The following is a 25,910-nucleotide window of genomic DNA, read 5'->3' on the forward strand; positions in this document are numbered from 1 at the left end:
CGCCTTTCCAATAAAAAATAAATAATAATAAAAATAAATCTTTAAAAAACAAATACCCAAGGTTTACTTCTGTACTGAAGTCTACCAGTAGCCCAGTTTCTGTTCCACATTCTTCATTTTAAGATCCAAGCCGAAGTAAACTTTGCATATAGGTCGGGTCGGAGGGGAAAGGAGAAGGAACTTGCGGAAACCTAAAAGATAGAGCTTTTAAACCCTTGACTTTTCACTGCTACCAGCAATTATTGATTAAAGCCAGACCCCTTGCCAGTTGAATTGCAGAAGTAAACTCTTATTCTAAAGAGGGATTTGGAGTGTTGGGATCCCCCACGCAGGGAGGATAGTAAGTCACTGAGAGCATCGTCAAAATTGAGCACAAGAGGAGCCTGTGAATTTGGAGAAGTTGCAGGTATGATTCTCCATCTTAGCAGACTTGCCTACACCTTATTCTAAACGGAAGATGAAGAAAACCCTATCTAAAGTTAACAGATACATATTGAAGTGGTTTGCTGAGGACTTGCTTTATTGTTTTACTTTAGGCAGACTTTTTCTGGGCTATGCGTAGTGTAACGTGACATGAGGAAAACAGAAATGGTTAGGAAAGTTGGTGAGAGATACCTGGAGATGTGAAACTGGTTATGTGTAGATTTCTCCTTTGTTTTCCATTGGAGTGAACAGGTGTCATTTTGTTTCTCAAACCATTTTACCTTCAATTTTTTTTTTTCAGTTTCTAAAGCAGGGGGTTTTTGTATAAAATAATATTTTTCTTTTTAAAATGTTTGCTGATAAGGCCTGTATGGTGGTATAATAAGCTAAGCCTCTGCCTGTGGCACTGTTGTCACTCATGGACACCTGTTCCAGTCCTGGCTCCTCTGCTGCTGATCCAGCTTGCTACTGATGGCCTGTGAAAATAGTGGAGGATGACACAAGGCCTTGGGCCGCCAAACCCAGGAGGGAAACTGGGAGGAAGATCCTGGCCTCAACTGGCCCAGCTCTGGTCATTGTGGTCATTTGGAAAGTGAACTAGCAGATAGAATATTGCTGTGTCTTTCCTCTGTGATTGTATCTTTCAAATAAAAATAATTGTGAATCTTCAAAAAGATAATTATGGAGGAGTAATCATTTGGCCTACTAGTCACAACACTATTTCTGATATTTGTGTCCTGTTGTCTAAAATCTCTCGCTGTTAACTGTACATCTTGTGTACTGAAGACACTAAAAGCACTGTGGTAGCTCCATTAATTGTATTCCCACCACCCGTATTGGAAATCTGGATAGAATTTCTGGCTGCTGGCTTCAGCTGGCTCAGTGCACACCTGTTTGGACATTCAGGAGAGCGAAAACAAGACATTGATGGTGTCAGTGGCATGGAGTACTGTGGTGGATTGTGAAAATGCCACAGAAAGATCCTTAAAGATCTTGTGCATAATGGTGGAAGCATGTACAGATACTTCATGAATAGATTGAAGTCATCTATTTACAAGAGTTGAGAACATAGGTGGTACTTCCTTTCTTCATAACTTTAGATTTCTTTTTCTTAGACAGTTATGCACTGTATTTCATGTTGCCAGGATTCTTCTTGCTGTCCTCAGTATTGATTTTGTACAGAGACTGAATCATGACATTTTTGGGAACAACGGGAACTAGAAATTATTATATATGCGTTATTATATATGTAAAATTATTATATATATGTAAAGTTATATATGCATTACAGGCACACACATATGTGTGTATAATAATACTTGTTTGCGTTGTGTTCTGTTAACAGCATAAATGATCTAATGAGTGACTTTTCTCGAATAATGATCACATATTCCTACCTTCATTCTTGCAATTCTTTATTAGATCAATTAAATTATTTTCACCTTCTAACTCTCCATGCTAGTCTGAATTTTTTTTCAGAATCATGAAAACTTTTGCTTAGACTTCAGAGTCCTGTTATTTATGTGGTATTGTATTGCAGTACTATTTGTTCCACTTGACTTCAGACTGTCATAGGGGCACGTGACACTCGGTGCTTTCCCTTCTTTCCCTTACGCATTCTTCTTCTTCATTCAAATAGTAATTGAATGTCTTAACCCTAATTCTGTCATATGCTTTAGTAACCCTCTGTATCATTTTTGTGTAACTTATGTCACCAGCAAATTACTAATTCAACACTGGTCTTACACAATGGGCTGTCATATAGTCATCCCTGCCATTAGACCTCCTGACAAGTGCTGTTCCATAGTATTGGTTGAATCGATGGATGTATTGATTTATCATAAGCACCATGATATAACTTTGATCAAAAGGATCTAGCAGGCCTGTTGTATATATCATAGTATTTCATATTTCTCCCTCTTTGCTTAGAGTATTCCTCTGTTCACTTCTGCCATCTGTCACACATTTTCTCCAGTTACGTCCCTTCTATTTCAACTTTTGGCCTCCTTAGCTAGGGTTCCCTCCACTTTCCCAGATAACACCCATTTCTGTTGTCATAATGTGGTCTGCAAATGAAAATTTACTAAGAAGTGTTTGATCCTGCTTGTAGTCTGGCGAAAGGGGACGCCTCATTTAACCCTTTTCTTTTTCCTTCGGTCCTGCAGGGCCTTAAAGCTGCTGACAATGACCCCACAGCCCCGCCGTACGACTCCCTCTTGGTCTTTGACTATGAAGGCAGTGGCTCCACCGCTGGGTCCTTGAGCTCCCTGAATTCCTCCAGTAGCGGCGGTGAGCAGGACTATGATTACCTGAACGACTGGGGACCACGGTTCAAGAAACTCGCTGACATGTATGGAGGAGGTGATGACTGAACTTCAGGGTGAACTTGGTTTTTGGACAAGTACAAACAATTTCAACTGATATTCCCAAAAAAGCATACAGAAGCTAGGCTTTAACTTTGTAGTCTACTAGCACGGTGCTTGCTGGAGGCTTTGGCATAGGCTGCAAACCCATTTGGGCTCAGAGGGAATATCGGTGATCCAATGCTGTTTGGAAAAACACTGAGCTCAGTTACACTTGAATTTTACAGTACAGAAGCACTGGGATTTTATGTGCCTTTTTGTACCTTTTCCAGATTGGGATTAGTTTTATGTTTTAAGGCTTTAATGGTACTGATTTCTGAAACGATAAGTAAAAGACAAAATATTTTGTGGTGGGAGCAGTAAGTTAAACCATGATATGCTTCAACACGCTTTTGTTACATTGCATTTGCTTTTATTAAAATACAGAATTAAACAAACAAACAAAAAAGAACTCATGGAGCGATTTTGTTATCTTGGGGGATGAGACCATGAGATTGGAAAATGTACATTGCTTCTAGTTTTAGACTTTAGTTTTTTTTTTTTTTTTTCACTAAAATCTTAAAACTTACGCAGCTGGTTGCAAATAAAGGGAGTTTTCATATCACCAATTTGTAGCAAAATTGAATTTTTTCATAAACTAGAATGTTAGACACATTTTGGTCTTAATCCATGTACACTTTTTTATTTACTGTATTTTTTCCACTTCACTGTAAAAATGGTATGTGTACATAATGTTTTATCAGCATAGTCTATGGAGAAGTGCAGAAACTTCAGAACATGTGTATGTATTATTTGGATTACGGATTCAGGTTTTTTGCATGTTTATATCTTTCGTTATGGATAAAGTATTTACAAAACAGTGACATTTGATTCAATTGTTGAGCTGTAGTTAGAATACTCAATTTTTAATTTTTAATTTTTTTTAATTTTTTATTTTCTTTTTCTGTTTGGGGAGGGAGAAAAGTTCTTAGCACAAATGTTTTACATAATTTGTACCAAAAAACAAAAAACAACAAAAAAAAAAAAAACGAAAAAAGGAAAGGAAAGGTGGGGTGACCCAACACTGGTGGCACTACTGAAAGTGTGTTTTTTTTAAAGAAAAATTGAAAAATGAAAGCTTTTAAAACTGGAGAGACTTCTGACAACAGCTTTGCCTCTGTATTGTGTACCAGAATATAAATGATACACCTCTGACCCCAGCGTTCTGAATAAAATGCTAATTTTGGATCTGGTGACTGGTTTGAACTTTTTCTTTTCTACATGAGCTGCTTTGAATGTTGTAAAATTCCCAAATACTGGAGTTTTGTGGAGGACTGCAGTACTGAAAAGTATGTATTTGTTCTTGCACCATTCAGCATTGAAGCGCATAGCACGGCAACCACGTACTATAGCAACAGGGAGAATGGTTTTGTGTCTTTTTGTCTTCATAGCGCAAAAGCAGCAGTGACTCAGCAACAGCATCTGCTGGTGGTGATGCGAAAACCGCATCCTCTACCATCAGCTGTGGTATCACTCTTAATATAATTTAGGTTTTGACTTGTTTTTGCTCAAGCTCATGGTTACGTTGGCACCTAACAGGCTCCTCCCATTAGGGCCCTGGAGTAAGGACCTCCTCCATGCAGTGTGTTGTGCTACTGGGACTGGGACTGAAACTTCAGCAGGACACCTGGAATTCTCACGCAGTTCATTGAAGCCACTGTTTAACGTATCGAAGGAAATACTTGGCTGGTTGACTTGTATTTATTGATTTGACCATTCATTCGCTTAAGTTCAATGTAGACTCAGGGACCGAAAGAAAGGAGATAAGCTAATACATTTTATAAAATAGTTTGTGTATCGGACTATAATGCATCAGTAAAATATAAAAAAGTGAAAGAAATTTTAGTATATTTTTTTATTGCTTCACAATTATAACATTTTCTTATATCGTACACTGTGTTTACAAAGCGTCTGATTCCATGTTATTGGGCGTAACATAACAGTTATTCAGTATGAGGTAGTGAAATTTACTTTTCTGTTGATTCACTCTGGAGACAATATTTTCTTTTTCCGTTTCTAATCATTATATGCTGGAGCTTGCCACTGGGAATTTCCTTAATCAAAGCTACTAAATTTGCTAGTTGCAGCAGTGTTTTCTAAGATTCAGGCTGTGCCACTGTGCCAGTATTTACACAAATGAATATTGAGCTGTCTTTACCAACTCAAACCTCACAACATTGACAACATACCTCATTTAGGTAAACAGCAACCATTCAGATTATTTTCTTGATGGTTCAGACAGAAACAGAAAGTATATCCTGCGAGTGTGTGTGTGTGTGTGTGTGTGTGTGTGTGTGTGTGTACATATAAATCAACTTTAAGCATTCATAGTAAATCTTTTATATACACAATTGTATAAGTTAAACATCTATGTATTTCAGATTGTCTTTTTTGGTATACGTCATAATATATAACTATATTTCCTTGGTCAGAAACAAAATGGGAGAGTCCAATGTTACAGCACAGCAGGTTAAGTCTCTGATTAAGATGTTGGTGTCCAATTTGGGTGGCAGTTTATGTCACCTGGCTTCCATCTGGCCCAACTCTAGCTTTGGGCCATTTGGAAAGTGAATAAGAAGATGGAAGAGATGGAAGATCTCTTTCTCAATTCACTCTTTCTCTCTGAAACTCTGCCTTTTGGATAAGTAAATAAATCTCTGGGGAGCAAAAGAATAGGAAACTAATAAAAAAATGGAATTTGGCATCTTTATACAGGTGATGTATCTGTTTAGCTAGCTGAGAGAAGTTCTGGTTCTTTGAGTATAAACCATTTCCATCAAGATTTTGGTTTGTTTTCATGAACATGAAATGGTTTAGCATATATTTTTATGTTTTGTGTCCTTTTCACTAAGAGTATTGTGGATATTTTTCCAAATCCATATAAATATTCACCTACCTCATTCTTTTCAACCGAAAACATAGTATTCTCTAACACAAACATGGGCATAGTAGTTTTATTGAACCATATCCTCATTTATTTGTTGTTTCCAATTTTCTCTCTGTTAAAAACAATGCCATAATAGCCTTTGCATGGGGCATTTCTCTAAATTATACGTTTGGATATGGAATTGCAGGATTAAAGAGTGTAGAGAGAAGTTAACTAAACATAGCTGAAATTATAAATTTTGTAGCATTACAGCAAAGTGCCTTTCAGCGGAAAAGATCAGGCTTTCTAAAACCCATCAACTTCTTCCTCTGGCAAAAAGGATTTTATGTAGCTTAAAATAGTAACCACAAAATGCAAGCTAACTAGCCAAGGCCATCCACTTCTTTGGAAGTAAACCTTTGAGTCAGCCGTGCTGACACGACTGTAACTGGGAATATAATAAAACCTCTAAAACTGTATTTATAAACATGGTTTATGGGCCCTATCCAGAAACATGTTTTCCTAAACTATTCATGATTTGGATTTCTTCTGCAACGTTGCCAATAAAAAAACACAAAAGTTCTAGAATCCCTATAAAATCAGTTATTTTCTGTGAGAAAAGTGTATGTATTCAATGTGAAGTTTTTATGACACTGCTAGATTCCCCTAATTAAAGACAACAGGATCTTCCACAATAGCCTATTAGCTAAAAACCTTGCCTTGAACACACAGGGATCCCATATAGGCACTGGTTCTAATCCCAAGGCCTTACTTCCCATCCAGCTCCCTGCTTGTGGCCTGGGAAAGTAGTCAAGGGCAGCCCAAAGCCTTGGGACCCTGCAGCCATGTGGGAGACCTGGAAGAAGCTCCCGACTCCTGGCTTGGGATTGGCTCAGCTCCAGCCATATGACTGCTTGGGGAGTGAATCATCGGACGGAAGATCTTCCTCTCTGTCTCTCCTCTCTGTGTATCTGAATTTTCAATAAAAATAAATAAATCTTAAAAACAATCCAGGGCAGGAGAGAGAATGACTGTGCTGGATAAGCATATTTTTAAGTTCAGTGTATTTTCATTTTCAATGTCTTCCTTCTTTGAGACTGTATGGGACTATTTAAATGTTTTTTTTCTTGTTTCCTTAGATAATTTTCTTCTCTTCCTTTCAAAGTAATGTCTTAGTCATTAAGCATCAAAATAGTAACAGCCATGGAATCTGCTCCCCTTTGCTTGGCTGCAACACACTGAATGAAATACAAGCCATCCTTCTCCCCACCCCGTACCAACATGATAAGCATAATTCTTTTCTGATCAGAGACTACGTGGTCTTATAAACCAACTTGTCCTGTGCAAGGCTATGCACATTCACAATGCAGGTGGATTTCAGTAACTCCAAATTTCTTCATGTGCATAGATAACTACTCAGGGCCGTTGGCATAGTAACTCATTTAATCTTTGCAGTAATTGCCTTTCTCTATCACCTCTAATAAAGTGATCATTGTTTCTCACATTGCAGCAATTCTAAGATCAAGAAGTGTCAGGTGATTCACTTAGCATTGCAGCTAGGTGGTATCCTGCTGTGATTGTGTGAAAACCACGTTGATGTTATTTCAGTGACACACAGATAGTTGTTACTAACGAGAGGGTCCATGAGTCTATGAAATACATATGACAATAAATAAGACCAGTTTTACTTACCCCAGTTTCTTTAGATGGAGAGGCTCTATCAGGGAAAGTTAAATGGCTTGTCCACTGAAACTGGGCTTACTAACAGCACAGCCATGATTGAAGCCCAATTACGTGACTCTACAACCCAAACATAGGACCACAAACACCGAGACAAAAATAAGGCTGAGTTAAAAAACAGTAGCCTTGTTGCATAGTCTCCTTTGTGTCTTAGGTTGAACCATACCTGATTGCCATGGAGGGTTTTCCTAGCACTTTCACTCAGTCTTTGTGCAGCCTGGAAAGTGGCTTCATGCATTGTTCTGCTGGACAGCTCCTTTAATACAGGCAACAGGGGGATCTGACATCTTTGTCCCAAACCTTTCATTCTCCAGTTGTAAGATGAAGAGCTTTGCACGTCAAAGTAGCATTTCCTGGTTCTGAGGGAGCATTTAGTTGTCAATGGAAACCTGTTTCTTCTGCACTAAAAAAGATGAAGGCTTTTATTCTGCTGCTTTATCCAGCATAGCTAGGTTTGGTTTTTCTTCCAGGATGCTACAACATGCTCCAGTGCTTTGAAGAGAAGCCTATTGTTACTAGTAAAGGCACAAGTTTCCCTAGTTCATATCCCACGCCCACCTTTTAAAAGCTACAGAGCTTCCAAATACTTGTGTAGAGTCTGTCTCATATTAGAAGATAGGTCCATGGCAGGGCTGTTGTAAGGACACAGTTTGTCACTTGGCGTGAACAAGTACACCATTACTGTCTTTTGTGAAAGAGCCATGGTCAGATTGTTCTCAATGTCCATAGTTACTTACAATGTAGAAGCAAAACATTTTTACCTTTAGAAAACTTTCCAGCTAAAATATAGTCTAATTTTTCTCAAATATTACTAATAAAATTTTAGACAGAACTTCCATAGAAACCTCACAATTCTGAAATATATATCCTCTTTGCTCTTTCAGAGCATTCCCTTAAGTTGACAAAAGCTTATAATTTCTGTATATATTTTTTAATTCATCTATTCGTATTTGAAATGCAGAGTTACAGAGAGAGGAAGAGAGGGATAGAGACAGTGATTTTTCATCTGCTGCTTGTTTCTCCACAAGGCTTCAATATCCAGGAGTGGGCCAGGTCAAAACAATAATCTGGGCTTCATCTCTCTCCCTGTCTCAATATGGTGCAGGTCCCAAAGGCCTGACCATCTTGCACAGCTTTTCCAAGTACATTCACAGGAAGCTGGACTGGAAGCAGAGCATCCAGGCCTTGAGCCAGTGCCTGCATGAGATGTCAGCATTGCACGTGGTGGCTTCAAAACTTTGTCATAAACCAGCTCATTATTACATATCTTGAACTCAAAGAAAACCTAAGTATTCTGAATTTGCTTTCTCATACTCCTCTATCATTATTTTTTTTAGAAACATTTCATGTATTTTTTATAACTTATTTGAGCTTCAGGATCAACATTGTTGAGGTAAAATTGTGCATGATTTCATGTTGCACTGATCAAAACGCTTCAATGCCTACCAGTTTTGCTTTCTTAACTTGCCTATTCCGAAAGCATATCCAGCTACATCCAGGAAACGAAAAACCACAGAAATACTAAAAAGTTGATTAAATTTTCTGGAAATAACAAATCCTAAAGAGATCAAACTGTATTGCTTTGGAAATTTTCCTTGTGGGTTTGAATATGAAGAAATGCAGACTTAATAACTCAAGCATGTTCACAAAATCACCCATATTAGCCTAGATCACCTACTTCTATATCCCCTTTCTAGTATTTCATTTTTTAGTAGTTAACATCATTCCTCTTAGACTTTTTGACTACACGTGTAGTAATCTTCCAAAAAATGAGGACATTATGCAATATTAAAATATAATAACTGGATAGACTGGGAACAGCAACACATAGAACAAACTGCTTTTGTTAGGCATAATCGTACTTTTTGCATGATATTGATGCCAGTATCAACCAGCTTATTAAATCACTTTGGAATTGGGGTTGGTGTACCTGTGCAGTGAGATAAACTGCCTTCTGTGAGCGTGATATTTCTTATCAGAGCAAACAGGCTGGCTTCTTTGCTTGTGATCCAGCTCTATGCTAATGCATCTGAGAAAGCAGTACATGGTGGGTCAAGTGCTTCCTCCTTTGCTACCCACGGGGGTGAGACCCATATGGAATGCCTGGCTTCTAGCTTTAGCCTGGCCCATCCATGACCATCATGGCCATTTGAGGTATGAACCAGCAGATGAAAGATTCCTTTCTCTGACTTTTTCTCTATCATAGCATCTTTCAAATAAATTAAATAAATCTTTAAGATAAATAAATTAGGCCTAGCATGATGGCTCAGTTGGCTAGTTCTCCACCTTGCAAGCGCTGGAATCCCCCGTGGGTAATGTTTTGTGTCCTGGTTGCTCCACTTCTCATCCAGCTCCTTCCTTATGACCTGGGAAATCAGTGGAGGATGGCCCAAAGCCTTGGAACACTGAACTCACATGGGAGACTCAGAAGAAACTCGTAGCTTCAGATCGACTTAGCTCTGGCCATTCAGCTATTTGGAAAGTGAATCAATGATGGCAGATCTTTCTCTCTGTCTCTATAAAATCTGCCTTTCCAATAAAAGCAAAGCAATCTGGAAAAATCAATTGCCTAACCAAAATAAATAAATAAATGAAGTGAGCTGGAGAATGTGAAATGAGACAAATACTATAAAGGCATTTTATAGAGTATGCAATGCTGCATCAATGTTAGATTTTAAGTATTAAAATGGTTAACTTGGATAAAAGAATGGCATGTGTTATAAAATGGTGCTATGTGTCCTGAGACTTCAACAACACATCTGTCTTACATACTGAAGGTTAAAGTTAGCTCTTCAAGAACATCCTGTCACACTCTAGTGAAATAAAACAGAAAGGGTGATACTAGTTTGTCCAATTGTTTTAGAATTTTTTTGCTTGCTTTTTTTATTTTTCTGAAATAATTTATTGTAACTATGACTACTTAATGATGGGCTAAGATGATTAAATGATGTGACAAATCAATTATTTGACCTTGATGTGACATTATGTTTTAAAGAACCTACATGTTGTGTTGATCCTTCTGTTGTCAAATCATAATTCTAACATGACTAATCCTCTGCAGAGGGGCAGTTCAGGGATAAACAAATTTCAGTGATCTTGAACAAGGTGGGAATGACAGCCTCATCAAAGGAGCTCAAGCCACTCACTGGAATTAGAAGGAAAAGCATGGCTCGTCCAATGTGTTTAAATGAAACTTGCCCAGATCATTAATAAAAATGAATGACAAATGGATAGGAAGTTTCTTTCACCAGGGAAAGACACCAAGGGCATTCAGTGGTATGGTTTATGAATTGGTGGCTCCAAAAGTGCCTGTGCACCAGATTTATTGGGAATCTTTAAAAATTAATGATATTTGTTTCTGTGCTAATAAATCCCAAGACCACCCTATGAGCTGAACCTGCCATGTAGAATTGCCCAAAAGAAAAACATGTCTGAATTTTTGTGTCCTTAGGGTTTCATCTGACTTAGATAGCTGATAACCATATCAGAGGAACACTAATTAACAACAGATCTCACGATAGATAATAAAGGAAGCTTACTAAGATGGAGATGGGAGTGTTGTTAAGATCAGGTTTGTGGGGCCCGGTGCGGTGGCCCAAGTGGTTAGGGTCCTCGCCTTGCACGCCCGGGTTCCCATATGGGCGCCGGTTCTATCCCGGCAGCCCTGCTTCCCTTCCAGCTCCCTGCCTGTGGCCCGGGAAAGCAGTCGAGGACGGCCCAAAGCTTTGGGACCCTGCACCCGCGTGGGAGACCCGGAAGAGGCTCCTGGCTTCGGATCGGCATAGTATCAACCGGATGGAAGATCTTCCTCTCTGTCTCTCCTCTCTGTATATCCACCTTTCCAATAAAATAATAATAATAATAATAAATCTTAAAAAAAAAAGATCAGGTTTGTGGAAGGGAAGATAAATAAGTCAAAATTATTCAGAGACAAGTTGGCCCCTTGTGCTATCTAGCCAAGGCCCTCACTGATCATTAGGTCATTGTGGGTTGTTCCCAGTTGAGATCTGTGTGCAGCCTTGGGAAGATTTTTGGCCGTGGCCAATAAACCAGGATGGGAGCTAACTCCAGACGGTTGTATGCTTGCAGCACTCTCAGAATTGGGGAAGCATATTCTTTAGGATTCCAGAAGGTTCTGAGAGGGACACTCCTAGCGAGTGCTGAATTATTTGGGTTTAGCCCAGGTGATTTGGTTTCATTGGGTACACTCAGCATGAGAATTTGTCTTCCAGGAAGGACATTTTTGCCAAGAAGGCAACTTCTCTGCCTTAAGTGCAGAAAGAGGTGAGTACACAGTGCTTCATTTCAATTCACAGGAAGAATGTAGACGGGCACAGGAGTGATGACATTGGATTAAAAAGCATGAAGCAGTTGAATTAGGGGGGATATTCAGCACTCAAGGTCAGTTTGTTTGCAGCACAGTAAGTAAACAATGCCGTTTCTTAGTTCATTTATGTAATTTGAATTTTCTTTTGCATTCTGTCATCACGTGTGTTTCTGGTCCTTTATGAAAATCAAGGAGAGATTTGGTAAAAAAAAAAAAAAAAAAAAAAGTTAGTGTAATGGGGAATGGCATGTGAAATGAAGATATTGCAGCTTGTAAAGTCATCTTGACCACAAGAGATTACTCTTACAAGGCCCCGTGTTTCTCCACAGTGATTAGTTCATGAGTGAAACGGATGCTTGCTTTGGTGACTTTAGGAAACGAATGTAGGGAAAGTCACTAAGCATTCGACTATGGCCAAACTGAGCGGGTAAAAAACTCCAGAAACAGAAGAGATAGAAATGCATATTGCATAAACGCAGCAAAAAAAAGAGGAGCCATCTTTTCCAAACATTCTCTTGAAAAATGGAGCTAACCCCCTGGGCGCGTCCCTTGGAAAGTATTTCTGCAGTTTAACCAAGTTCTTCCTACCTCAGTTACAAATATTATACCACTTCAGCATTTGATTTGCTTGCTAAAAATATTTTTGCTTGCCTTAAAATATCCCAATTTGGCAGACACAATTTGCATATGCTTGCATGTTACTAGACCAATTAATTGGTATGCATTGCCTTAAAATTTCTTCCAGATCATACCTACAAGTATAGAGGCTTTGACCTCGCACTACATTGTGCTGTTCAATTCTTCATAAAAGGCTATTTTTTTAAAGCTGGAGGTTTTGGTTCTTTAAAATAAAATAAATACTCAAAACAAATATATAGATTACTTTATAAAAATAGAAGACTGTCACTAGTAACTACCAATGAGTAGCATGTTTTAAAGCTAATTTTAAAAATCTTAGTTTGGTCATAGATCTTTGAAACATGCTTTTGACTGAAAATAGATACCCTAGGGTTCGGTGTTGTACCGCAGCACGATAAGCCTTCACCTACGTTACCTGCATCCTAAGGAGGGCAGCTATGAGTTCCAGCTACTTTTTTCCAACTCAGCATCCTGCTTCACACACCCTGGAAAGCAGCAAAGGATGGTCCAAGTACTTGGCCCTCTCCCACACATGTGTGACACCCTGCTGGAATTCCTGGCTTGCCCTCGCCTTTGTACCCATTCAGGGACTGAATTAGCTTATCAAAGTTCTCTCTTTCTCTCTCTGCCAATCAAATAAAAATATATATATATATTTAAAAACAAATCAAAGGTTGATGTTTTTTAATTTTTGTACCTTAATGTTGATATCAAAGATAAAAATTGTCCAATCTAAAATTAGGAACAACTATATGAGAATGAACATGGTCTTCAAATAGTACCCACAGAGTTAAGTAACACATCAAATGAGTGAATAGAATCTAAGATGTTCAGAATGTATACCTTGGGGGTAACCTTGTGGTGCAGTGGGTTAAGCCACCGATGACAACCATCTTACATGTCAGGACGCCAGTTTGTATCTGGGTTCCTACACTTCCAATCCGGTTCCCTGTTAATGAGATGGTCTGAGTACATGGGCCTCTGCTGCCTTTGTGGGCAATCAGGCTAGAGGTTGTGGCACCAGCTTTGGCCTAGTCCAGTCCCTGTCATTGTAGGGAGTGAATCAGCAGATGAAAATCTCTTTCTGTCTCTCCCTTTTATTAACTTTTTCCCAAAAAATAAAACAAATGTTTTTCTTTTCATTTTTAAAAGTCTTTCTATTTCTTTTTTTTTAAAAAAAAGCTTTATTTATTTTTAATGAAAGGTCATATACAGAGAGGAGGAGTGATAGAGAGGAAGATCTTCCATCTGACTATTCACTCCCTAAGTGACTACAACGGCCGGTACCGCGCCAATCTGAAGCCAGGAGCCAGAAGCTCTTCTGGGTCTCCCATGTGGGTGCAGGGTCCCAAGTCTTTGGGCCATCCTCAAGTGCTTTCCTGGGCCACAAGCATGGAGCTGGATGGGAAAGAGGGCCACTGGGATTAGAACCAGTTCCAATATGGGATCCCGGCGCGTGGAAGGCGAGGACTTTAACTACTATGCTATTGTGCTGGGCCCAAGTATTTCTATTTCTTAAAAGATAAAGGAAAGTGTTGGTGTTTTCAAATTAAAATGCATGTGATAGCTCAGCATTTATAGCAGAAACATTTCTGACCATTGGATATGCTCAAAGTATTCCTTAAGCAAAGAAGTTATAGATTTTCTTGGTTACCTGAAGTATCCGGCTACAAGTTCAATTTATGTCAAGAAAGTTTAAAATGTAGTTTCTACATCCTTCACTTGCTTCTGAACCTACTGTCATATCATGTTCTCAGAGGTATTTTAGGCAAATATTGAGAAAAAATTTGAAAGGACGTTAGATCAGAAATTGAACGTATGGATTAATTTCATGCTATTCAGAGGTACTCATAAAAGATTACTCAGATAAAATAGCTAATGTTATAAAAGTAATACTAATGTTTTCTATTGCATATATCTTATCCTTATTCCTGCTCTAAATAAGCTGTCTTACTTGATCCAAACATCAGCCCATTTTAGAAGTGGTAAAACCAAGATTCAAAACAAAAAAAATCACATGAAAGATGAGAGACTTGAAACGTAAATTCAGGCATGACTGTTTCCAAAAGGTGTATTTTATTTTAGTTTATTTGATTTTTGTTAAATTTTTGAGTTTTTGAATTTTATGGCAAAATTTCATAGACACTGGGATTCCCCCCCAAACTCCCACCCCGCCAAAAGATTTCCCCCATGTTGCTACAGTAGTATAGTCCTTCGTAAGGAGTCATGATTCCATCCGTGTGTTATTTAAGTATGCCCGGACATCGCTGGTATAGATAATGGCAGACAGTCCAGTGTCCCATTGTCTATGCATTTCCAACTGTTTCATTGGGAGTCCATATTTGATTTGGAAGCAAGGATGCATACTGCATTATATCCAATATTTTGGCTTCTTAAAAAAATTATTTTTATCAGAAAGGCAAATTTAAAGAAAGAAGAAAAGATCTTTCATCCGCTGGTTCACTCCCCTAGTTGCATGTTGCGCCCTAAGTAAGCTTTCATTAAAAGAACTTGTAGTGTTGAGCCCGGCATGATGGCTCAGAGGCTAAATCCTCACCTTGTAAACGCCAAGATCCTATATGGGCATTGGTTCTAATCCCAGATGTTCCACTTCCCATACAGCTCCCTGCTTGTGGCCTGGAAAAGCAGTAGATGATGGCCTAAAGTCTTGGGACCCTGCACCCACAAGGAAGACCCAAAATAAGCTCCTGATTTTTGCTTTGGATGGGCTCAGCTCCTGCTGTTGCAGCCACTTGGGGAATGAAGCAGTGGGTAAAAATTTTTTCTCTTTCTCTTTACTTCCCTCCACAAATCTGCTTTTCCAATAAAAATTAATAAATCTTTAAAAAGAGGGCTCACTTTAATTGTGGTAAAATACTCAGAAATTTCATTTTACCTCTAACGTTAGAAAGTTTTAGAATTTGCTTATGAATTTTACACATTGGATAAGATTTCATTCTTTTATCATATTTGAAAATTGGCCTTACAGTTTTGGCCATCAATTCTGCTAATGTCCCTAGCAAAAGAGAAATCAAATGTGGGATTTCAGGATGTTATCAATCCTGACATAAAATTTAATGTGTATTTTTAATTTGAATGAATATAGCTGTTATACATCTATTTTTCTCTGTAGCAGTATAATAACTTGGTATTAATGAGGGTTTCCTTTTGTACTAGAATATATTTTAATAATGAGGTTTTTACTGAGAAATGGAATTGTTTTATAACTTGGAGGAAAATTAATATGTCTCTCTCCTACTCCTCATTCTCAAGAGAAAACTGAAGTAATTCCAAAGGGGAAAAAAAGAAAACTATTAAAGATACAAAAGATTTCATTTGTTTATTAACATGAGTTTCTCAGATAACCGGACTGGACAGGGTCCTGGATGTTATCGCTGTGGTGGAAAGAGCTGGATTTTATAGTCAAGAGTTCACTTGTTAGCATTGCTGCTTAGGAACAAAGTGACCACAAGCTCATCTGTACCAAGGACATCTTGCAATGCCTGCAGCATGCTGAAGTTAAAGGGCTGTTAGGATAGAAAAAAATAACAGGTGTACGAAAGACTTCAGTAAAATGTAAATGCATGAGAATATTAATTTTGGTCTTGTAACCTTCACTGGTGATTATCACAGCAGTGGTTCATTATATACCAAACTATGAATTGATTTTATAATTTCAGCTCAGTCTTCCATGGTCAAAAGAAATGAAATTAAAAAAACTAAATATATCAGAACTGCCCCAAGCAATCTATTTTTTCTGCCAACATTATACATGTGATTACAAGGCAGGAGAATAATACATCTGTTCACTTAACTCAGAGTTCAGGTTTTTAGTGAAGTTTCCGTAAAATGATTTGGTTAAGTTTCATACTTTGTGAAGTGAAAACATTCCTTTTTAATCCTTAAGATATATTGCAAGGTGCAAGAAACTACAAAGAACTATATGCATTCCACTTTGTACTTCAGGCCACAAAGGCAGATGGTCATTGGAAAACTTTGATTGAACTGTACTGTGCCACGTGTCGTGCCAAACATGGATCTGTAGAGGTGATTGAAAGTCGTGGTCTGCCTTCAAGGACCCTCTGATCTAATATAAAGTTAAGCTGCATGATCAGCTACTCAGATGCGGTGATGCCACAGCAAAGATGAGCCAAATGCCACTGAAGTGATTAGAAGAACCGTGTAACTTCTTCTGGCTTACTTCTGTCGTTGTTGCAATACTTAATAGGCGCGACACTCTCCAAGTTTCCAATATTGTTGCCTGGACCATTAAAGGAGATTTTAGTTTAGAAAATAAATGAACTTTAGAGTAGGAAAGCAACATAGTGCTTAAAATAGAAGAAAAAAAAACCCCAACTTCCTGAAAGAAAATCCAACACTATCAAACAGACAATAGATCCCTCTGATTCTTGTAGCAAAAGACATCCCTTCCTCCCTGTTTCAGTAATGGAGGCTTCACTGGCTTGAAAGGAATCAGGGCATCAAAGCAGAAACGGCACTCAGGTTTCTCTCAGCATCATGTCAGAAGGCAATACGGAGTTAGCCGACACAACCTGCTGGCTTGTGCGAAGGACGTCGGTGCGGATGGCAGCAGAGACAGTCCGGAAGCTGAAGTCAGAGCCAGGAAGGAGCAGGCCCTTAGACAGTGCACGTGGATGTGTTGGGACACTTGGTGTATACAGAAGAAAAGAGCGTTGTCAAGGACTCACAACATTATTTGGCGTATTATTGCCCTTTGTGTATTTATTTATTAAACTTAAGAGCGCATAGCCAGTTTAGGCTCATCATCTTTTCATACTTTGTGAGAAATACTTCGTATTTGTTAGCGGAAAATACCCTTTCTTTAAAAAAAATTATTTCGGTTAGACTCTTCACAAGGATCTCAAATAAGTTAAGAGCTTTGATCAAAGGAATTAAAGTTTCTTGCTTCTTCCTAATACACTATGATGTCAAAGTCAAGTTCTGACAAATTCTTACTGGATATGGGAAGCCTTAATTAAGAATAATTCAAATGTCTTTGAAAGGATGTGCTGAGAGATCATGCTACTTCCTTTAAATTCCAAAAATATGCCTGGTTTGCTTTTCCTGAAATAATCATTGATTCATCAGACAGTATCAAAACTTAGCTGACTTTGGGCATCCCAATTACCAGAGTTGCAAGGTGCTTAGCCTTGCAAAGTAAAAACTATTGTATTGGGCCTCAAGACTCATCTTTTCTCCCAAGATAATCTCTCTCTCTCTGCAATCTTTTCTTTAAACCTCTAAGTCTCCTCTTTCCTCTCTTCTTCCTTCCCATACTATCTCCCCCAACCCACACAATTTTGATTAATTAATTCATTAATTAATTAGCCAAATTAAGAACTAGAATCTAACAAACAGCTAGTTCCTGCACCAAAAATACAGAATTAGAGATTTAGGAATAGCATACATTTTATGTTGGTTATGTGGATAGCTAAATAATTCAGAACATACGTGCACATTTTTCAGATAACTAGTTGCAAGTAAAGAGTACCTGTTTCCAAAAAAATCCAGAAGCTATGCACTGTCTGAGTTTGTGTTGGAACTTGACTAAATAAATCCCCCAAATACATGTAGTTGTTATCGATAACAACCTCAGAACAGGATGAGTACATATATTTCAGTTTAGTATCCATAACATCATCATCGGTTTTCCAAAAAGTTAATGGTATGATGAGTTATGGGATGCTAGCTTTTCATTTTCTCTCGACAGACATCCTCAGCCTTACAGAGCTGATACGCGTGACCTTGTGTTCATCAGCACCATGAGCTCAGCAGCTCGTGTGTCATCCCTGCCTTTTGACCTCATGAGTATGAGCCACATTGCATCAGAGAAGGGGTCCAGGATCAATAATTAATACTTTGGAGTTGCAACTACATATGAATCTATGTGCCTGAATTTTTAGCAGTGTTGTGGTACAGTATTATCTATTTCTAAAATAAAAAGGAGCTAAATATATGATGGGGTTATCTACCAAATGCAATTCTAAACATACGAATATTGTTACAACCTTGAGACAATAAATACAAGGATTCAACTGGCATGGTTACAAATTAAAGCCAATTTTAACTTGCCTTTTAATAATGAAACTCTATATGTATTTAATCAGACCTCATTGGTCATTGATAAACACTGATGATCAACAAATAGAAAAGTTTAACTTCGTATTCTATTTGTCTATTTCTGGTAAGTAATTTAAACAATCTGAGAGTAAAATCAAGGCATCCGTGTAGCCTTTAAGCGACACCTAGCCCTGCTCCATGATTTGAATGTTTTTGCCACGGGGACAGCCATGTCTGTGTGACAGGATTTAGCGTTCAGGCCGGATAGATGTGGTTAACCCTAGTTTATCCTGGAAAACAAGTTATTGCAAAAGGGACGTGAGCTCCAATTTGCCCATCTCTCAACTGCAGCAATGTAAACACCAAATTCAATAGTCATTTTTCTATCCCAGGGACTGAACAAAGAAATCTAGACTACAACATGAGATTAAGCAAGCACACAGTTCCAGAGAAATGAGTGAAGACAGCTGGGCTCCTTTGGCTAGGCAGCCGGTGCCTTCTGTGACATTCTGTAGCTCTGGTTTCATTACTGCATGTAGATTCCAAAGGGGGCTCCTAAATACCTGCACTGAATTTGACACTATGCTTAAAGCAATAGTGTGGACAGCATTTATTTCAGTAATTGAGTTCTTACTTGGAACGCCCGTATTCCATTTCAGAATGTGTAGTTTGCGTCCTGTCTACTCCTCTTCCACGCCAGCTTCCTGCTAAAGGGCATCCTGACGAACAGCAGCTGCTAGCTCATGGACAGGGTCCCTGCCTCCCACCCGGGAGACCTGGTTGGAGTTTGTGGCTCCAGTCCACGCCCTAGCAAAACTTAGTTTTTGCAGGTATTTGATGAGTGAGTTAGTGTCTGGAAAGTTTTTTTCTGTTTTTTTTTTTATTTCTCTTTACCCTTTCACATACAATTAAAATAAAATTTTCCAAAAATCCCTATGATTTTCTTTACCTAAGACCACTGAAATCCAAAGAAATATAAAGGCTGAATCAGGAGATCTCAAAGACAAATCAAAGAATATTAATTGGTTTCTAAATGCACAAGAATCTGGCCTAAGAACTTCTCACAAATAGAAAAGCAATATACAATATATACACACAAATAAAATGTATAAAATAAACTATAAACAAATATATAAATAAATATAAATAAAAAATAAAATATACAAAAAATATATATAGTCAATAAGTTGTCTCAAAGAGATGATTGAAAAGTTTCTAGTAAGCCCAGTCTTTCCTGTACACTGATGTAAAAAAAATAGACACATCATTTCGAGAAGGACTAATATTACATTAACAATTCACCCAAACAAGGGCGTGTCATTCTGCATGTCAGGCATTAATTTCTTAAAATAAACAGATTAAAATGAAATATAAATTTGACTCTAGCTCATTTTTGGAAAGAAAAGATAGTGCTTTGCTTGAGATGGAGGCACCAACGGAGATGAGTACAGGCAGTGAGAAAAAAGAGACACTAAGACGTATCACCAAATATTATGATTTTTAATCTGTTTACTAATAGCATCCCAGATACCTCTAAAACCCTTTACTTTTTACCTCTGAGTTTTTAGGCTACAAAAATATGAATGTGTATAAAGGGGATAAATGATTCAGCTAAAATGTATTCTGCTGGCTAAGAGCAGGAGGCAATTTCATATTTGCATTTTTATCATCACTTGCTTTAACAAGATTACATAAATTCCAAATTACTTATTTTCAGAATTTTTTTCTAGCAAATTTTGAATTACAACTTATATCTTCAGTAATTAAAATTTTTAAATTTTATACTATTTTAATAGTAGTATGAATATTGTGATTCCTAAATTGAATACCTGTGGTTGGTTACTAGCAGAAATTTTTAGAATTTGAAGTAATTCAAGTATATGATCAAAAATTCAATGAAACAGGACATCTTGATCCTTAAGTTATCTTGAATAGTTGAAGCACTCTTACATTTCTGAAATGCTATTCATTAACACATGCACGAATATCAGTCTTCACTACTTCCTTAGTTCACGGAACTGCAGTGTCCAGAAATCATTAGCATTAGACATCTTGAACGTGTGAACTGTGGTTTGGAAATGATAGTTGGAGAGTCACAAAAATGATTTCAATTCTTAGCGTCTTTGGGAAATTATATTTCAGCTGCCCCTTTCATAATCCTCCTTATTAACAAAAAGAAATGACTATTTTTTGTTTACTTATAGGATGTGCTTTGGAGATTGAATAAGATGCATGATTCAGGACTTTAGAAAAAGGCGAATTTGGTAAGTTGTTTCAAGAGTTACTTGCTACTGGGGAGGAGACCATGAGACTTAATGGTTAGGATGCTGTTTGGGCTACTGTGTCCCATACCGAAGTACCTGAGTTAGAGTGGGCTTCACGTTGGATTCCAGTCACTCCCTTGGATGTAGCAGGTGATGGTCCACGGGGGAGGCTCAGATTGAGTTCAGAGTGTCTGGGTCTGACCTGATCGCACCTCATCTCCTGCAAGCATTTGCGGGTGAACACATTGATGGAAGACTGCTATCTGTTTCTGTTTCTCTGCCTTTCAAATAAAATGGAATTAAGTGCATTAATCTTTTTTGCTTTTTAAAGAGTACTTTTGGCTGTTTTTCCCTCATAATGCAAATGACAAACTCCTGCTATTGTTAACAGTAGTTTCCCAAATAGACATTTCAGAAAGAGAAACCATTTTCTTCTTATTGGTTGCCATTTCCATGCTTCTGAGTTAGTGCCAGCTCTCTTGGCAGTTTCAACTAAAAATACAAGCTTAAATTTAACTAAAATACTGGTTTATATATATCCTGAATCTTTCCAGAACAAAATGATGAGTTAGTTGAGACCGTGACTAGATATGCAGTACTAGAACCAAGTTGATATCCGAATCTGGCATCTTAATGAATTATAATTATTTAATTGTTCTATATGATCTCATCAATAGTACTATATTCCTACATTTTCATAAAAGAGTATAGGGCAAAGTACAATTTTTAAACATTTTAATCTTTCATAACAAAGTCCTCAGGCCCAGTGGGGTCACCCAGTGGCTAACTCCTCATCTTGCAAACGTGGAGATCCCATATTGGCACCAGGATATGTCCTGCTATTCCACTTCCCGTCCAGCTCCTTGCTTGTGGCCTGGCAAAACAGTAGAGGATGGCTCAAAGCCTTTGGAACCTGCACCCCTGTGGGAGACCCAGAGAAGCTCCTGGCACATGACTTTGAACAGGTGCAGCTATTAGACCTATTAGCTAAATCCTTGCCTTGCAAGCTCAGGATCTCATAGGGGCAGTGATTTGTGTCCTGGCTGCTCTGTATCCCATCCAGCTCCCTGCTTGTGGCATGAGAAAGCAATGGAGCATGGCCCAAAGCCTTGCAACCCTGCACCTGCATGGGAGACCCAGAGGAGACTTCTGACTCCTGGTTTCGAATTGGCTCAGCTTCATCTGTTGAAGACTCTTGAGGGGTGAACTAGATGATGGAAGATCTTTGTCTCTTCTACTCTCTGTATAACCATCTTAAACAACAACAACAACAACAGCAAACACACAAAAAAGATTTGCTGTGCCTAATCAGTTCTACTGGCTATCAATTCAATTTACCAGTACACATAATTCAACAGAGAAGACAGCGAACTAAAACAGGCTACGGATTGTTGTTATGTGGAGAGAAATTGCTTATCTGTTTCTCATGATTGAAAAAGATGATTTCTTCAAATCAAAGCTGGTGTTGGTGATAGGCAAGCCTAGCAGCGAAGAGAATGAGATGGAAGGTCACGGCCGTGATGGAGATAAGGGAATATTTTCCAAGCCTGGAGAGTATTTTTCAGCATAAAAATTAGAAGCTAGGTAACTTGACACTAGTAAAATAACGCTACATAAAATGCGTGAAAGGCAAGCATAAGGCACTGAATGAGCAATGAGTTGGTAAGATAAAAACAGATATTGGGACAGGAGTTACACTCCAGCGATGGAAGGGGTTGATCACCTGATTATAAAAGCACACTATACAATATCTTCAGCTTCCTTCTGCCTCCCATGTCATTTGCTCAACTGAAGAAACAGAGATAGCAGTCATCATACATATTTTTAATAATGTTTCTTAATTTTTAAAAGATTTATTTATTTGGAAAGTCAGATATACAGAGGGGAGAGACAGAAAGATCTGTCCACTGCTTCACTCTCCGAGTGGCAGGAACAGCCAGAGCCGAGCCGATCTGAAGCCAGGAGTAAGGAACTTCTTCCTGGTCTTCCACACGAGTACAGGGTAGCAAGGCTATGGGCCACCCTCCACTGCTTTCCCAGGCCACGAGCAGGGAACTGAATGGGAAGTTGAGCAGCCAGGACACAAAACAGTGCCTATATGGGATCCCAATGCATGCAAGGTGAGGCTTTTAACCACTAGGCTACGGCACTGGATCTGTTCTGTAGTTTTTTTAACTTCTATTTTTTAAAATTTTACTTCTTTTTATTATTATCATTATATGATACAGTTCCATAGGCCCTGAGATTTCCCTTGCTCTCTTCCCAATTCCCTCCTCCCTCACTGAATTCTCCTATATCATTACTAACATATAGTTCTTCATACACAGTCATATGTCCATCATTGCTGGCATAGACAATGGCAGAGATTCCAGCATCCTATTGTCAAGATATAGTTAACAATTTCATTGGAAGTCCATCTTTGTCTGGAAGTAGTGATGCATACTGCATTATATCCTCACGTTTGGATATGACAATCTCCATTATAAAATTATTATACCTTCCCTTAAATGAAAAGCCATAATACAAAATCAATAGCAGGAAGAAAAACAGAAATTTACAATGCCATGGAGTTAAATAACGTGCTACTGAATGACCAATGTGTTGATGAAGAAATGAAAAAGAAAATTAAATACCTTTTAAAAAAAAGGATGCTGCTGTGTAACCTATGAGTCAGCGAAGAATTTAATAAAAGAAATTATTTTGAAGAAATGAAAATAAAGACAAAAACATCAAAAGCCATGAGTTGTAGCAAAACCAATATTGGAAGGGCTATTGATTTTATATTTTGCAGGAAGGTTGCCTTATATCAGAGAGAATATATGATATTTGTCCTTTCAGGATTGACGTATTTCACTGAGCAGGATGGTCTCTAGTTGGGACAATTTGGTTGTAAATGGTAGCATTTCATTCTTTTCAATGGCTGAGTAATATTTCATGGAATAAATACCACAATTTCTTTATCATTTCTCTTTCCTTCTCTCTGTAATTCTAACTTTTAAGCAAAATAAGCAAATGTTTCAAACAAATTATTACTTGCTCTTACTGTTCATGAGAAACACAGAGCTTGGAACAGGATTTCATTCCAAGGAATGAGTCGCTTATGCTAATCTCAGGGCGGGAGAGCATTGTGTGAAACTTTTCTCAGAGTAGAGTCTAAGGTTTTGCACTTGAACTCATCAAATACCTCCTTGTTTTTTCTTTTTTTTAACTTTCTTTTTTTAATTTTAATTTTTTTATTAATTACATTGCATTATGTGACACAATTTTATAGGTCCTGGGATTCCCTCCACCCCTCTTGTTTTTTTCTTAAGAGATAAACGTCAATATCTCATCAAATCCTGAGCTAAACATTTGTGCTTTTCAACTTTTCACATTTTTTTATTAACATGTACTAGTTATATATTTTGGAAATACAATCATTTTATATATTTTGGAAATACAATCATTTTTTTTTCAATGTTTAGGCACACCGTACATGGATCAATGCAGACAATGAGCCTTTGATTTGGGTTATATTTTCTCAGTGTTGGGAGCTGAAAGTGTTTCTACACAAAGTGGGTCACAGTGTGTCATTTCACTAATATTCCTCATATCTTCCCCTGAAAATTCAAGTGTCTTTCTTTCTCTCTCTCTTTTTTGACATTTTATTTTGGATTAATCTTAAAGTCACAAAACACAAATTGTGAGGGAGTAATGCAACCAAATCCCAAATACCTCAACTTCATTTCTTCTGCTGGCATCTCATAATTAGTACCATTGTTCATAATTAATAAACTACTCAATTTCCCTTTTTATTTTAATCTAAACTCTTTTTGCAAGAAACAAAGGAGGTTCTTGAAATAATACCATCTTCTATTACACAAGAGAATGCAATGAAGAGTTGCTGCCTTTGAAATCTGACTTCAACAAATATTTGGAACAAAGTAGATGAGTTAGGCACCACATGAAGGTAAACAAGGAGTGAAACCTGGAAACGGGAAACTCAAATAAAGCGTATGGAAAGAAGTACGTCCAAATACATGGAAACGGGAACTGGATATTGACAAGACAGAGGCAGGAAAAAGTCCTTGGAAGCCTGGAGATGGGATAACCATTTCCACAGGTAGCGGCTGGATGCTCCTTCGCAATGAAAATGACATTTGATGAATGTGGATGGGGCTGTAATTGGAAGTTTAGTCCTGGAACTGAAGAGGATGGCAAGATCCAAAGGCAGATATCTGAGAAAACAACAACATAGCAGATAGTGGAAGTTATAGCTACAGATGGAATCACTCAAAAAGATATATTTAAAAAGGAATTAGGCTAATACTCAGTGTAAATGAGTTACCAATTCTTTGTCTTACGTGGAGGACTTGTCTGTAGAAGTAACGGCTGCTTTTTGGTAGATTCCACTTCTGGTATTTACAGAGTATTTTTTTTTTCTAAATGAATTCTCCCTTATACAATGCTTACAGACTTTAGGCAACTATTAAAAATACTGCAGAGAAAATTAAAATTGGGTGTCTAGAGGAGAGTTGGCTGGATTTGGTAGATGAAAGAGAATTGAACTTGAGTTTTGGTTTCTACAGCATTTTTTCTGATAACAACTCACAAAATAAGAAAAAATGTATCATCGAGTCTGAAAAAAAAAAAAAAACTTCTTCTGCCCACCACTGAGCAAAGAGACATTGTAATTGTTGGGAGAGGCTTTCAAGCAGCTTTTATAACTATATTTAAGGAACTTAACAGTTGATTTTAAGGAAAAATATATTAATGATATATGAATGGATGGGAGCCATGACAAGAAACTAGGTGGAGAATTGTGGATTAAAGATATTATTTCTAAAATGAAAATTTCCTAAATGGCCTATTAGCAGATAGAAAACGATGGAAGAGTCAATGAATTCAAATGTAAATCTAAAACAATCTGATGAGAGGGAAAAATGGTCTTTAACCATGAGCTTACTAGCGACATGTGGGATCCAGTGCTTCAAGGTGTGTTGCTGAAATCCTAGAATGGCAGAAAATGACAAAAAAATAAGGAACCAAAAAAAAATTTTTTTTCAATGTTTGGTGAAAATGGAACTTATAGATAGAAATTAAGTGAATCCTGAGCAGTTTAGGCACAGAAAATGGCACATACACATATCAGCTAAAAACAACCATAAAGAGAAAAATTGATAACACCT

General features: G+C 37.8%; 1 protein-coding gene across 1 annotated transcript in view; it reads left to right on the forward strand.

Annotated features, from left to right (window-relative positions):
• Nucleotides 1-4,010, forward strand: part of CDH2 (cadherin 2) — a 222,125-nt gene extending 218,115 nt beyond the window's left edge. The window contains exon 16 of the mRNA XM_040984837.1: nt 2,589-4,010. Coding sequence (XP_040840771.1) covers nt 2,589-2,795 — 207 coding nt within the window. The 3' untranslated portion in view covers nt 2,796-4,010. The remainder of the gene's footprint in view (nt 1-2,588) is intronic.
• The last annotated feature ends 21,900 nt before the right edge of the window (nt 4,011-25,910 follow it).

The sequence above is a fragment of the Ochotona curzoniae genome, unplaced genomic scaffold (assembly GCF_017591425.1).
Source record: "Ochotona curzoniae isolate NIBS_2020 unplaced genomic scaffold, NIBS_Ocur_1.0 contig_43, whole genome shotgun sequence".
NCBI lineage: Eukaryota > Metazoa > Chordata > Mammalia > Lagomorpha > Ochotonidae > Ochotona > Ochotona curzoniae.